The sequence below is a fragment of the Stenella coeruleoalba genome (assembly GCF_951394435.1).
Source record: "Stenella coeruleoalba genome assembly, chromosome: 9".
NCBI classification, from domain to species: Eukaryota; Metazoa; Chordata; class Mammalia; order Artiodactyla; family Delphinidae; genus Stenella; species Stenella coeruleoalba.
This window is the reverse complement of record NC_137155.1, coordinates 102,580,067-102,596,383: the sequence shown is the minus strand read 5'-3', so window position 1 is coordinate 102,596,383 and position 16,317 is coordinate 102,580,067. Positions and strand designations below refer to the sequence as shown.

General features: G+C 42.1%; 1 protein-coding gene across 1 annotated transcript; it reads left to right on the top strand.

Annotated features, from left to right (window-relative positions):
• Window positions 1–7,017: 7,017 nt before the first annotated feature.
• CNPY1 (canopy FGF signaling regulator 1) lies at window positions 7,018–13,918 on the top strand (the record flags this gene model as incomplete). The annotated part of the gene is made up of 4 exons (XM_079931663.1): window positions 7,018–7,192; window positions 7,800–8,003; window positions 9,748–9,844; window positions 13,881–13,918. Exons 2-4 carry the CDS (start codon window positions 7,860–7,862, stop codon window positions 13,916–13,918), a joined length of 279 nt encoding a protein of 92 aa, XP_079787789.1. The 5' UTR covers window positions 7,018–7,192; window positions 7,800–7,859.
• Window positions 13,919–16,317: the final 2,399 nt, after the last annotated feature.

Below are 16,317 nucleotides of genomic sequence, written 5' to 3'. Positions count from 1 at the left end.
GATTCTAAGCAACACTGCTCTGTCCTGAGCACACAGCTGCCCGAGGGTCTTGGAAATAGGCAGTCTGATGCAGCAGGTGGTGGTGACCACGCTTTGAGTGCCATGGGTCTGGATGCCCATGCTGACGGCTCTCGGATTCTGAGAGGATGGGAAGGGGAGAAAATGACAAGAGGTCCTCAGGCCAACTTTTCAAGGCACTGCCTTGGAGTCAGCGGACCATCCTACCAGCCCACCGGTAAGGGGAGTGCAGAAGTCAGTCTATGCGCAAGTCGGCATCACTTTTAAGGCATTTACAAACTAAAACAGTCGGCGTCCAACGGAGGGGAAGTAATCATAACCCTTTACGTTTACTTGTCGTGTCAAACTCTCGAAAGATGTTCCTACCAGTTACTTGACCTGATCAGATACACTAGAACAGGTGTCGTCTTCGTCCCAGGTTTACCGGCGAGGACTCTGGGAGGTCAAGGAGGCCAGCGTCTGGTCCAGCCCTCAGCGGGCTGTGGGCGGTGCCAGACCAGGATGGAGGTGCTTGGGGGCCTGTGCGGAGTCCTGCCCCCGGCTCAGACGGGGTCACAGCACCCGTGCGCCGAGGCAGACCAGCATGCGTCACGTGTTGCTCCATGTCTCCCCGTCACGGCAGGCTCCGAGCAGCCCCCAGTCACCCCCTGGGCTTGGGCTGTACTAGCAAGACTTCAGGCGGGGGCTCCATGGTCCGGGACTGTATTAGGAGCTCGGGCGGCTTCAACGGCAGGAACGTGTTGTCTCCCAGCCCTGGAGGCCGGAAGTCCCAGATCCAGATGCGGGCAGGGCCAGTTCCTCCTGAGGCCTCTCTCCTTGCTGTGTAGACGCCGTCTTCTCCCCGTGTCCACACGTGGCCATCCCTCTGTGCGTGTCTGTGTCCTGATCTCCTCTTCTTATAAGGACACTGGTCACACTGGATCAGGGCCCACCCATGACCTCATTCACCTTCGTCACCTCTTTAAAGGCCCCATCGCCAAATAAGGTCACATCCTGGGGTCCTGGGGGTTAGGGCGTCACCTAGGAATTTGGGGAGTGGCCGCACTTGGTCGCTTGGTGGAGGGCAGCAGCGTGTACCGACTAGAGCAGCTGGCTTCCAACCCTGGCTCTGCCAGGTGGTGCTCAGGTAAGTCGCTCCCGTCTGACCCTCAGTCTCCCCACCTGAGGAGTGGAGGGTTTACCGTGGGATCTCCGAGGTCTTCCTGGCCGCAGTGTCTGCGTTGCTCTGTCCTCAGGCACAGGACCTGGAGGGCATGGAGAGCAATGACCTGGCAGCATCACGGTGGGTCGTGAAAGGAAGTCCCTGGGGCCTGGGGCGCCTCACCCAGGAAAGGGGGTTAAAAACACTGGCCCCGACCCTCTCAAAACCATTGTTTCAGGATAGAATAAGCTAAGATATATCCCCAAACAGATTTTTAACAAATATTCCAGAGAGATTCTGCCATAGCTCACGTGGGCGGGAGCTCCCCTTTTGAACCTGCCCTTGGGATGTAGGGCATCTTTGAATCTAAATGGATTTGAGGACTTCCCTGGTGGCGCAGTGGTTAAGAATCTGCCTGCCAATGCAGGGGACACGGGTTCAAGCCCTGGTCCGGGAAGATCCCACATGCTGCGGAGCAGCTAAGCCCGCGCACCACAACTACTGAGCTCGCGTGTCACAACTACTGAAGCCTGTGTGCCTAGAGCCCGTGCTCTGCAACAAGGGAAGCCACAAAAATGAGGAGCCCACGCACCACAACAAAGAGTAGCCCCCGCTCAACGCAACTAGAGAAAGTCCGTGCGCAGCAACAAAGACCAATGCAACCAAAAAAGTAAAAATAAAATTAAAATAAATGGATTTGAGTTTTGATGCCCCCACTGTAAGTGCGCCTTCATCCAGTGACCGCCAGGAGACGGTCCTCAGCCTCCCGGGCGTGACTGAAACCTCTTATCCCCAAGTGAGAAAGACAGGGGGTGTGCTGTGCTCGGATCCTGTAAAAAGAGGAGGAGGGACACTCACAAGTGCACACACGAACACACTCGCACATGGACACACTCACACATGGACACATACGCACACAGACACACATGCTTACACGCCTACATGCACACATAGATACACATGGACACACACAGGCACCCGTGCATACAGGCAAACACGGACATACACACACACACACATTCATTACACACTCATAGAGGTGCGCTTAGAAGGTTTCTGGGGGAAGGAGAGCTGGACTTTAGGGTCTGGGGGAGCATCAGCCTTACTTTTTATTCTATTCTTTTGTTCCCTCTGGATTAAAAAAAATCAAGTGAATGTGCAACTTTTTCTATTTAAAAATGTTTTTAAAGAAAGAGGGACTTCCCTGGCAGTGGTTAAGACTCCTGGCTTCCACTGCAGGGGGCGCGGGTTCAATCCTGGTCAGGGAACTACCATCCTGAATGCCCATGGTGTGGCCAAAAAAAAAAAAAAAAAAGAGAGAGAGAGAGAGTGCTTTCTTTGCAGCCAGCGGGAACTGGTGTGTGCATGCGTGTTTCCACAACTGTGGAGACAGAACACCCAGAGCTTCTTAACTTATCCCATTCTTTCGTCCTTTTCCTCCGAGACCTGTAAGGTTTTCCAGGGAAATCTCACCATTTGCCCACAAGTACACAGATGATGAAACTGAGAAATGTCACAACAGGTTCCGCAAACATGACTTTTCGCCTCTTCTATTCTGAGAAAGTGTTTTGCAGAGGTGGTTAGAAAGGGATAACTATCGTGTTTTCAGTAGCAAGATGATGAAAGACACGCAGATGGGGGGGGGGACAGAAATTGTCAAATAAGGACAGAGATACTGTATTCATGTGATCTTTATATTATCATCAACTAGGATTTATTGACTGTCTTCCAGGCAGTCTTTTTCGAGTATTTCTTTTCATTTTTATTCAGAATCACGGAAGAGTCCCCTTTAAAAAGTCCAAATTAGAGAGGTATGTTTGTCTGACACGGAGATGGAGTTGAATAAATATTGTTGAGCGAATGAACAAATTCACATCACCTCTATCACTGTTGCAGTCTTAACGGCCTTTGCCCTTTTAAGCACTGTCACTTTCTTCTATTACTTTCTTTTTTAATCTGCAAAATCCTTCCGGGGTAAGCCAGCAGAGGTCAAAGCTCAGAAGGAGCATGAAAAGGTCGCGCTAAATCCTCGCTTAGAGTGATTGTTAACAAAGGTTGAAAAATGATAACATTTTTCACGTGTATTCAGTTCACCTAAAACGTTTGAAAATTAGTTATTTTGAAGACTAATAGAATAGTTTTTAAGATGAGAAATCAAATGGCGGTGCCAATTTTGGATTTAATAATGAAAAGAAAGTATGTTTTTTTAACTTTAGGAAAAAGTCAAATTGAGTTAGATGACCCCCATTTGGAGCTCATTAACGGGGTTTCATCATACGATTTTTCTATACTTTCAAGTTTTCTACACTGTTAAGTTGAAGGCAGGCTCCAGAACGAGAAAATGTGATTGGAACTTTAATAGTTTTGAATTCTGGGGAAAATTTCCCCCCAAATCACGTTGTTCTTATTTTTCTCACAACCTGAGAGTATACGTTATGTAGACATAATATCTCCACGAGTAAGAAGAGGAAACACTTGCAAAGTACTTTATTTCAAATAATAAGAGGGCCTTTTTCCAGCATTCGGATTAAAGGGGGCAGAATTTTGATGTTTCTTTCCTAAATGTACTGTGTCCTTTGTGGTAAATTGTGCTGCGATCTTCGTATTTTTGCCCCCAAGGTTGTACCGACTGCACAAATTCACCTGTTTTCACATCGAATTTATGGAAAAACTGATATTAATTCTGTTGTCTGGCTCTCCGAACAAAGGCTACTTAAAATCTCTCTTATTGATTAAGTCCAGATGGGATCCATTTTTTCTGATATACAGAACACTGGAAAATGTATCAACCTTTATTATTCCTCATCGAAATGAGCTTCTTTAGGTTTCTAATTATATTGTTCAATAAAACTAAACAGTCAATGCTATTTGCATATTATACGGTGTCACACAACAAACTCATGGCAGGCAATTAACATAAAAGCTAATTATAGATCTCATCAACTTCGAAGAGTTTCTGAATTCCTGCTTTCCCTGCTGTAGCCTAGAGCAAAGAAGGTTTGAATGTTCACTTCTAAATATTGACTTTTAACTAACATCAGAAGTGATTTCAGTATTTTTATGGATGAAAAGTTAGTGATTAAACTAGATGTAATATTTGCTGTAATGCAATTAAAATTTTTACATTAACTAAACCTCTAGAAAGAAAATCTTCGCAACAATGTGAAACTAACTATCAGTGACTAAGCGGGTTAAGTGCTGGTTTCCTATCTGAGGGACACTCCAAAATTGTCAGACTGTTATGAAAAAGACAGTGTACCACAAGGACAGTCTCCACGTCAGACTGTACACTGTAACATAATTGTGATAGCTTTCAGCAAGAAATTTGCTACAAGATGAGCAGAGACACAGTAATGAAGGAACACGGGAGGCACCCTGTAACTGACTGTTATTAAAGTGTTGAGATAGTGAGCTGGAGGAGAGCCCTAACTCCAGTTTTCTCAAGAAACCAAAGTCAAAACTTTCAACTACCTTTTTCCGTGTTCAAGTTGGGATCTGAGTATCTCCTCCCACTCCCATGTCATTGCTCACACAGTAAGCACATGGTCACAAGAGGCCTAAAAGAAAAAAAAAACAATAAACACGACATATACCAAGTATGATTTAGAGTTGTAGCTAGATTCCAAAATGGCAAAAGTTAGGATTTACTTTGATGAGGGTGTGCTAAGATAGTAATGAAATTGTAGCAGATCGTCTTTGTGTTTATAACGTATACCAAATGAGTCTGTCTGTACAAGTAATGGCTGATAAGAAAACCATGCCAGTGAATCGGTTTTCTCCTGATACAATGATGGCGGCCTTTTTCATTCATATTTTAATGAGGTTAGTATCTCTGAGACCCTCCTTCCAGGGTGGAGGAAATGCTCCCCTAAGATTACAATAGGAGTTGCTTTATTGACAAGTACTATTCAGAATCTTCATAGTATAGGAAGAAAGACTTAGTTTTATTCCACTTGTCTCAATACTTATTGCACTCTTATAATCAAAACACTTTGAGGGGAGAAAAAGGCTCAATTATTCCCTGAACAGTCTTTAAGTTTAGTGAATGCAGTTCAACTAAGTGGAATCATTTTAAACCCTGATCATGTGCATTTTAATAAGTGTATAAATAGCTGTCATGCATAAGCATCTTCTTCTTTAAAATTTTCTCACAAAATCGGACGCTTTGGCATTTGGGTCAGTTTTTTAAATATATTTCTGTAAAACGAACACTACTAGTCTCACGTTGGGTGTTTTCCTTTCTTGCTTTCAGTGAAGATTGTAACGTGGCATTTTCTGAGCTTTCTGCCTGTAACATTTCCTACTCTTTCTACTAAAGAACATTTACTCAAAAGAGCCAGCAATTACATCAAAAAGCCAGTTAGCCTTCAAAGATGTATGAAATCAGCGAGATTCACGTGTTGATCCCGCGGTATAACATATTTGCGTTAAAATAGGCACAATACTGCTATATTCAAACATGTAAAATTCCACTTTCACAATAAGGAAAACAATCCCGTTTGGTCGAAAGTTATCTTGTGGCGACTGTTTTTTCAAAAGCGTCAACCCAGGAAATAAATAACACAGCTCTCAAAAGTAAGTTGTGGAAGGTCTCGCATATTGACATCCTGATTTGCTCAAATCTTACACACTCCGGATTTTTGCACGCAGCTCAGAACGTCAGGTCAGTTAAAAAAAAAAAAACAGTTTCGAGAGTAGTCTCATCTCAACGGGAAATACTGTGGTGTGTAAGGACGGCATCCAGGGTTCCAAAGGCGCCCTGCCAATGCTCAGACCCTCTCCGTTCAGTGATAGCGCGGCCCCTCGGTGTTTACAGTTTGATTGGGGAAGGAGAGGGCTAGGGAGGGGGGAGAGAGAATGGATTCTTGATCACAGTTAGATTTTTTAAATGAAAGAGCCAACTCTTCACTTTGAGGTTAAAAATGCTGCTTTGTGGACATGCAGAAAGTGCTATGAGCCTATTGATATGGACCAGACAAGGAAATATACGAAAGCACACGCAGGGCAGGAAGAAACCGTAGCCATTCTGTTAATGATCTGCTTGATAAACTGTAATTTAAGAATTTACCTCTGCTTTCTAGCTTTTAAGTCCCGATAGATAGTTAATCTTTCGTTTCTGAAATAGATTTTCAATTTGTTAACCTATGTTTTTGGTTTTATTTACAACTTACGATGCTTAAGTGGCACAATTAAAGGTGTAAATAAAAACGTAACTTGTGTGTTGACTGTGCGCTTTGAGCTACTTTCTTTAGGGTCTTTTGAGTGTAGACATTTAAAAAAATTAAAACACTCAATTTTTTAACTTGATATTTTAGCGGATAAAAAATGCTGCGGTACACTCCAGTTTAATAAACGACCTAATTGCAGAGATGACTGCATGGGCCTTGAAAGCAGGTCGTAATCAATCTCAAATCGAGTTTTGCCGGCAGAAGGAAGGATATTTTATCACGGCGCACGTGGTGGTGATAATGGAAAGTTCATTAGTGCCGGCTTTCTTTGGCTCCTTCCTTTTCTACAGAGCTCGTTCCTTGCCGAGCCTGGGGGGTGACGGGAGTGACGCTCGAGTGGTTTTGGCTGGAAGCAGGGTTAAGCGAAGAGGCGCGCCGCACAGCCCGCCCCGAGCCCCGCGGCCAGATGGCAGGGAGGGGCGCGGGGAGCCTTTGTGCGCCCGGAGCGCGCATGTGAATGCCGCGCGGTCGCCGGCACCGGAAGGGTTCACACTGCGTCTGAAAGGGGACAATGGAGGCTGGATATATCAACATCGGCGAAATCGAGTTCATTTGTGATTCAGCCCCTTTCACCATGGTTGTCATGCAAACTTCCTACTTTGATCAGCAGAGGGTGGAGAGGGAGAAAGCCCGCAGAGGCCGGGGCCGCGGCGCGTCCGCGGCGCCCTTGGCGGGTCCCCGCCCCCTTCCGGAAGGAGCCGCGGGGACGCAGCATCCTGCACCTTGACCTGTCTAGACGGCCCCCGAGTTTTTGTCCCGGTTACCAAGGGCGAGGGGTGCTCTTTGACCCCCGCGCGGGGCGGAGGTGGTCGGCCAAAGGGTCCTCTGAATCCTCGCTGGATTCCGGAGGGAGAGGGGCGTGCGGAGACGGGCGCCAGCTGTTCCAAAGACAGCGCAGCCGCGCCTGCGAGAGGGGCGATTCGGTCAGCCTGGCTTTTCCCTGCCCCCGGGCCCGAGCGGCCGCCGAGGGGCCACGGCGCGCAGGGCAGCGGCTGCGGAGCGCGAAGCCCGGCCTTCTCCCAGCTCGGGATGCGCTGGAGGAGAGACCCGAGCGCTCTCTCTGGCTCTGTCTGTCTGTCTCTTGCAAGTAGATAATAACAGCCATTACCTGTGCTTAATGCCTTATTCTGCATGTTCCATGACTTTCCAAAATTATCACCTGTAGAAGTATAGTTTCTAGCTTGAATAGAAGTTTGTTTTTCTGTCCACTTTCGAACATAGGCACTTTTTAAAAACCGGAGTTTAGGCGAACCCCTTAAATTATGTAAATAATAGAACTGTGCGCATGTTGTATCAGGACAGGAATACTGTTTGGGGGACGGGGTGTGCTGCCACGCGCATTCAGGGGAAGGTCTTTTAAATAATAGCAACGTTAAGACGAGTTTCCTCCCTTTTTTGGCTTTTCTCCACAGATTCCCTTAGCCCAGTCGGAGGCATTCCTCACAGACCTCTTGGATAAAGTGTGTGAGCGAATGAATGACTACAAGCTCGAAGAAGACCCCGTGACTAAGGAGAAGACTTTCAAGAGATTTGCTCCAAGGAAAGGAGACAAAATATACAAAGAATTTTTAAAATTCTCTTTTTATTCTGATGCTTACAGACATTTGAAATTCTCGGTAAGCTATCTTCTTCGCAGAGGAATTCCGTACTCCATGAACATGTTTTTGGTACTTTTTTTTTTTTTTTTTTTTTTTTGCTGTTTGTTTGGGGTTTTGTTGAGTTTCAAGACATGCGCATTAAACTGTTATCTATTAGCTTTGTTGTCCTGCTGCTTTCTCAGTGTTAACCGCGCACTTAGTGACTTGCCTTTTGAGACACCTAGGGGCTGTGGTATTTCATCTCCGTGGAGACAGTTAAGTGATATTTTCCAGAAAGTGCGTTACAAATCCTAGTGACTTGGAGGCACAGTTTGCACGTTGCTTTGCTCCTGGGGACGATTGGGAAGAGGACTCAGTCCTCCCCGTGCCCGGGGAAGGTCTCTTACAAGTTCCTACGTCAGGAATCAGGGACTGTGTTTCCGAGGTTAAAATCCAAATTAAAATGAATGTCGTTTTCAAATATTTATAGCCACATGATGGAGGGAGAGTGACACACATCACTTTTTTTTCCCCAAGGCTTCACAGAAGAGGGAGATTTTTTTTCCTGAGTTCATTCGAGTACTTTAGCACAAACAAAAGCTTAGTATGGTAGTTGGCTTTATGCCGCATTTCCTCCCAACATAATGTTTATTTCACGTGAATGCTGGCCTCTGGCTCTCTAGAATGTGCCTGGCAAAATATATAGCAAGAGATTTCACTTTACTTAATGCTATTGAGTCAGACCAAGTGATGGGAAAGCCTGTTTGAGAAATGTCTTTGGTTCACACGTTGGCCAAAATGTCAGACATGCTGAACCCCTGGTATAAGGGCTGCAGCTGACTTTTGAAGATTTCATTTTAATTAAAAAATCAAGGCAATAACTCAGGGCTAAAAGTACTGTAGAATGGGAATCACAGTGACGAAGTGTGTTCGTATCTCACAGGTCTTCCATAAATATGTAATAGTGGAATTTAAATATTTTTAAATGCCATTTAAAACATTTTAGCTTCTCACTTAATGAACTCGGAAAATGAGTTACTAGTCTCCAGTGAACACTCTTTACCACCACAGTTCCTAAGCTTGTGCTTCCCCGACGCAGACACACGCTCCAGTCCGAATTTAAGATTTTTGGGTGCGTGGGTACATTTGAGCTCCCTCTTCTCTGAAATGTCAGATTTGGGGTGGGGGGAAGCAAAGAGAAATTACGGATGGATCCCTTAAGTGGTATGAGAGAAACTTTCCTGAGTAACTGAAAAGCCCCGTTATCCCGAGTGCAATTGAAGATGCACTTGTATTTTGGTTGCTGAGAAAGCTTAATTATTTTCACACTTCAGACCCTGTTTTAAAACCACAAAATGGATTATTATGTTAAATCTAAAGGAAACTGCTTTAACCATTTCAAGGAGCCGTGTGCTCTAAAGTTTCAAAACAAACAAACAAACAAAAATCCCGAAGACTTATAGGAGCTCCATCCCTCCTGTTCCTTGCATTCCATTCCAGTTTGAGGAAGAGGAACAAATACAAAGAACCATTTTCCTGCCTCACCCTCGTCTTTCAACAGGACTAATCAGTTAGCCAAGTCTCAGGAAAATGATGCAATTAACATTCTGGGAAGAGGGTTCATCCAATGCAATGTCGTCTTAAACCAAAAGGGCTAATAAAATGGACCACCTTGGTAACATGATTTTATATTTTTAGCTAATAAAACTGTGACAAGTTCTTCCTAACAAGATGTCCTGTGAGTGCATATCTATCCACATATGTTGTTATTCTGTTTCTACAGTGTGAAACTATAATGGAAGAGTACGAAGATGAAATATTCTCACTTATCGCCCAGGAGGCACACTACCTCGCCGACAAGCTGTGCAGTGAAAAACCAGGTACTGTGTCTGATGTAGCATGCGCCCTCTCCCTGGCCCACCCCTCCCTTGAGCTCAGCACTGCAGCATCTTTTTTTTTTTTTTTTTTCAAACCAAGCCTCGCTGTCTCCCTGCCCCTGACGGGGTCTCCACTGAATCAGAAACGACTCCATGTGAGAGAAAAGCACACAGACCTCAGGGCTCTGAGGCCTTTGCTGGTTGCACTTCTTCTCCTCGACATTTTAAATGAATTTAAAGATGCTTGATTTCCAATTGGGAAGGAGCACAGTTACAAGAATCCAAAGCGTTTCTCTTTTTAAACTTTCAGAGCTGTGGGCTCTCCATCCTGGACCAGGGAAGGAGAATCCCTTTAGGACTTGTGTACTTACCTCCACCAACAGAAAGTGGGACCTTTCTTTAGTAAGAAATTTCAAACGTTTTTCTGTTTGTTTATTTGGAGCTAGATTTTTTTTCAAGTTCCTTTCCTAGCCTACCTACTTCTTAAAAATGTTTTTCTGGGAGAGGGTGGAAGATAATACTCGATTCGTATTCTTAAACACACACATGCATACGCACAATAAGAAGCTAGAAAACACTGCCAGAAGTTTATTTTCTATATACAGAGTTGAAACACAGGGCCACCCTGACCCGACCCTCCATTTGGTTGAACACACGTCGTCTGTATCACGTTGATACTTTTAAAATACATTTACAAGAATGTAGTACAAGTCGTACATTCTTTTCAGATATCTTTGAAAAACTGAATGTGATCTATGAAGACACTGGTTGGAAACTGGGGAAATACTTTGATGCAATTATGGAAGCTTGAGATGTTTAGCATTCGGCAATTGTTTATAATAAAGTATAATATACCTGCAGCCATAGGGTCAAATTTAGTGCTGAAGTCCTTAAAATAACAGTTACTGTGAGTAGAAGATAAATATTTGTCATCCAAAGTTACTGAACAAGAAAGTAACAAATTTCCATTCACGTGATGACGTTTTCTTACTCTGAGGAGATAATGGGGTTGTTCTCTGTTTAAAATCCAGTTTAGTTGGGAATTTGAAGGAGAGTGCGGTGAAATGATGTAGTCAGGATATAGCCAGGGATCCAAGAGCTTTTTCCATTGATCTTGATATTTACTGTTGTAACTTGTGAAATTCACGTAAATAAGTGCAGAGTCACAATTTCCCAAAGAAATTATTTTGGAAGGTTTTCAGGCTGTTCAGAGGTGAATGTGTGCATTAAGATGTAAGCAAAAATGTAACGATGTTGAGAATATGTGTTTTCCTATTTTTTCTTCATAAAGGATTTGGGCTTGTCATAATCATCTATGGTAAATGCAAATCATTTGCTGTATGAACACCTGCTCAGATGTTACAAAAGTCTCAAGAAAGTTTCACCAACTCTTTACGGCAGTAGTTGCCTCAGATAATAAGATTCTGAGGAAAGACTCTGTTCCCAAGTGCAGCAATTTGGCTTGATTTTGATAATATTAACTATCTCTTTTCATTCCTTCTGCATATTTATAATTAGAAATAAAAATTAATATTATCCTAAAGAAAATACAAGCGTAAAGCATAAACTTAGGATATGTGCAGTATTACTAGTGTAAAATAAAACATGATCAAATAATTCTTAATAGCATCGATTTTTTAAAAACTGATTAAGTGCTTACACTGTAAACATAAGTATCAGTGCCCTAGAACTATTGAGAACACAAAGTAACCACTCCAAAGAGTAAACCACCGCATGGCTGCTACACAGTAAAATGGAGTGAGTTTTATCAGGTTGTTTCTCTGTGAAACATACTTACGGATGTTCTAAACCACTTATAAATTAAAAACTAGGAATACAGTAATCCTAAAAAGAGAGAAGAGCCCCTGCCCTCCTAAACCCCCCTTATTATTGAAGTGAGTAAACCTCAGGACAAGATAAAGTTTTTCAAACTTAAACATTTTAGCCAGGAAAAAACTAAAGTGACAGAGCAATGAGAATAATTCCAATTAATGACGGCGGCGGCGACAAGGATGTGATGCGTCTAACATGTTGGGATGCTTTCGCAAATTTGTGGAAAAGGTGAGACTCTCGTGTTGCATAAAAAGTCCAGAAGCTTTTAAACATAATCTAATACAAGAACAGTAAGTTTCCTGCTATAGCATGACATTCACCCTCTGTTTTGTAAAGGCGATACTTTATTTTGTGCTGTTGTACCACAGTTTTGCTATGATCCCTGGGCACGATTTAAATGATGTTTTAAAAATATGACTCTGTGTGTGTGTGTGTGTGTGTGTGTGTGTGTGTGTGTGTTTATTGGAGGCTATGAAAACTACATTAACCAGTAACTCTGTACCTAGTATATACTATGAGCAGACACTGTGCTGAGAGCTCGTGAAATGTCCACATTGCTTTTAGGGAGATGACTAATCTTTTCAAAGATAAATATTTCTAGGACTAGAGGTTTGAGTGGAAGTTTAGTCCCTTTATATACACCTTATATGTGTGTGTGTGTGTGTGTGTGTGTGAATTTTGCTTTTTTCTATTTCATGTAGACCTTTTCACTTTATTTTTAACAATTATATGGGAGCAGATGAGGGCTCGTTCACAGACTTTAACATTTCAGCTGTCGAGGTATCATTGACCTAGAAAATTGTAAGGTATTTAAAGTGTACATCATGGTGATTTGATATGTGGGTACGTTGTGAAAGGATTCCCCCCATCTAGTTAATTAACACATGTATGATTCTTTAAAATATTAATATTCTAAGGCTCACCCCCTACACAAAATAAATGGGGAATAATGGAGGAAACATATTTTATGTTAAACTTAAAATGACTGTGTTTGGCTTTAAAAATAACAATGTAGTGAGATTTTCATGAACATGTGTCATCCTTTCAACGAATGAAAAACGTCTCAGTGAAAGGCTGTGGGTCTGCAGGTGGATCTGAAGATGCCACTCTAGCTTTTTTCACTGGATAGAAGAAAAGTTATCAAATACACCCTGTTTGGGGAGCACGAGACAGTAATAGTGGTAGCAGGTTATTTCTTATGTATCTCTTTTTCTTTCCTAGGCATGAAATAAAAGTGAGTTCGTTAGATTTTCCTGGTTGAATGTTCTGTGGCACATGACTCAGTCTTTTCCAGATTGTCGTTTAAATGTCTTGAAGTAAAAATGGTATTTTAAAATCTTAATAATATATAAGGTCATGATTCAAATGACAGCTATACTCCACTCAAGGTAGAACATGTCACTCTGGATTGTGGATAAGTGGCTACTCTGGTCTGTGGAGGTTTTCATGAGCTAGAGTGAGGGGATAAACACAAATACAGAAATGCGTTTTGTATACATATCACTTCTGCTTTGATATCAAGCCTTAACATTTAAAAACATCAGACCGATGAGAATTTGTGACACGATCATTTTGAATGCCACAGATGGAATAGGTCTCAGATATCCAGAAATATGTAGCCTACATTTAAAGTAAAAGCATTTTGACCTTTTTGTATAGACTTCCAAGCACTAATGGGGGTGTTAAATTCTAATATTCAAAATAATTACCTTCAAGGTTAATAAATCATACAAAATAATACGAAGGCTGGCCTATTTCCTATTTTAAATAAATTACGTAGCTAAAATAAACCATAGCCCAGTCTAAAGAGAGCTGGCATTAATTGCTTCCAGTTGGAAATGTACTATGTATCCAAGTGTCATTGCCTCTCTGCTCCTTGGATTAAATGCCCAGCGCACGGATTCCCTGTCTCGAATATTCCTTAAATACTCCCTTGACCACGGGCAAGATGATACAACCCCTGGGCTTTGTTTCAGAATACTCCAGGAAAAAATACTGGAGATGGGACAGGAATAGCAGTGGCTGACCGAGCTACAGGGGAGTAGATTACGTTCGTCTTCCTACTCTTGTGTGTATTTGAAAATGTCCATAAGAACGTTTTAAAAAAAATGTGCTTCCACAAGAATGTGCTTTTGCAGAAAGTAAATTATGACTTCTGGGCTGGTGTTAAATGTGACAGTGATGCCGTCTAACTTTTTTTTTCCAGGTCTGTGTGAAACTTCTACTAATCACACTGAACTCTAGGAATGACGCTGCTACTTAGAGGAGAGACAAGTCACAGCCCCAAGGTCAATGTCTGCATTTCTGTCCTCATGTTTCTTCATGAGAAGAAACTTTACGTCTCTTGTTCATACTGCATTGTCTCATGTTTGATATTTTATTGAAAATCTCTTGTTTGGCATCATGACGAGCCCCAATTCTTTCTATAGGTGAAGCTGAGGAGTGCATGAAACGAATTACCTTTGTAGATTTTGATACAAACAGGCTTGGCAGGAAAGCATTTAACTCAGTAATAGGACAAAAGTGAAGACATTTCATAAATGAAATAAGGATTTAATAACGTGTACTGTGTATTTCACGCACATATACGAGTATAGTGTTCTGTTTGATAAAAACTAGATTTCATAAATACTTGATTAGTCATGAAATTAAGAAAACATATTGCTGCAAATTCCAGGTTAATTTTTCTGGGCTGTGTGGCTATCACTGAAAGAAGCAAACTCACTTTATATCAGGAATAAAATTTAAATTTCTAGAAACCTTAAGTTTAAAAACTTTTTAATTTCTAAAATTTAATTCAATGCATAAAAAACAGTGAGTACTTCTACAGGGAACAATAACTCTATTGGCCTCCCTGACGCGTACATCCTGAATTCAAATGACTTAGAAAGTTGATTTATTATTCATATATTTGTCATCATGTGGTCTCAAAGGATGATACCAGTGGCCATGTTTTGTTTCGCTGCAAACTCTCCTGTCGTGCCTTTGTTTCTTAAAGACTTTCACCTCACATGTAGCGTGTAGAGTTTACTACTAACCAACCTATCATTCTTCCTGTGGATGTTTTTGTAGGTGTGGAGATGGAAGGAGAGGTGGGAACTTATGGAACATTGCCTTTTGACCACGTTAATAACAGAGTGTAGTAATAATCTCACTCTTGGAGATTTCATTGTCTCTGTTAAGTTTACATTCATTGGAATAGAACTTTAATCATTTCAAAGGTCAGGACCTATTTTACACTTGTTTGAAAGAAGACGTTCTCATTGTTGTCTCTGAGAATCTACTAGGTAGGATGCTTATACTTTGTTGTGTGGATTACTATTTGCTAAGAAAAAGCCAAGACCAATGAATCCACTGCACTGAGGAGTGGAGAGTGGAATAGAGCAAAGTCCCCAGAACAAAAGCTATTTGCCATATGTTACCTGATGGCCTAGAAATCCTGCACGTTACGTAAGCCACTCAACCGACTCGTCAGGAGAAAACAATTCTTACATTTAGAAAAATCTGCCAAAATGAAGGGAAAGAGGTTTCCATTCTTCTCCTTTTCCCACCTCGACTTTTATTAAAAGTTAGATTTTTAAAGTTAATTTCATTTATTTGGGAAAACCGAGAAGGTTGGTGATTTTTTGATACGTCTGTAGCTGGCTAAGTAGTATAGATCCTACATGTTATAACCCGATGAGGCTGCACTGCATGCAACTGATAAAAAATGGAAAGAGGGTTTCAGAATAATGAGCATCACTTTTCTGTAGGGCAGTAAAATTGTGACTTAAAACATAGTCCCTAGAACTTTAGGAAACTTAGCTATTTAAGTTTAATTTCGTATTTCAAAGAATGAGTCATAAACATTTTCCTAACTTAGGCTTCCTTGGTAAGTGCACTAAACTGTTTCTTCACGGGAACATGTAGAGACACTGGCACGAAGTTCCCTCGAAAACCATAACATTGGTGATTGTGGAAGTGTTGGCTGCGGTCCGTCCATACCCTCAATGGTAAATCTGACACATTCTCACATCTAGACAGTACTAAGGCTAATCGTAGAATTTAAGAGATTTGGGGCTTTTGTTTCCCACCTAAAGGACCGCGGGGAGGTGTGCCTTCCCTCCACTCATGGCTGTTTCGCATGGCTATCGCGGCTTCTGCTTTGACTGGAGAGAACCAAACATCTTGCCTCTGATGGGGAATATCTTAAGGTTTTGCTAAATAGGGCTTTTCAGGTTTTTCTTACTTCCCAGTAAAAATAATCTTGTCTCTTGCAAGATTTTCAATATCTCATGACTTAGATCATTTTTTTCTTTCCAGATTGAACTTGTTAAACGCATGTGAACGTTTGTAGTTACTGATTAACACTACATTTGAGTGAGCCACTGCGTTTCTTATGGCTACGATGACTCTTAAGTTTCCCTCTGGGTGTGGTGAGGCTGCACTGCTTTTGCTAATGAACAATAATGAGAGAGTAGCTAACTGCTGGCTTTGCCAGGCCTCCAAACACATTCCTGCCTTTTAATGACTTTTATTGACCAAAAACAAAGCAAAAGCAAAAAGCCAGAAAAAAAAAAAAAAGGAAGAAAAAGAAACAAAACAACACCTAGGGTGTGACAGAAAAGTTTCTTAGAGTCCATGAAAAGCACCTAATTCTGGGT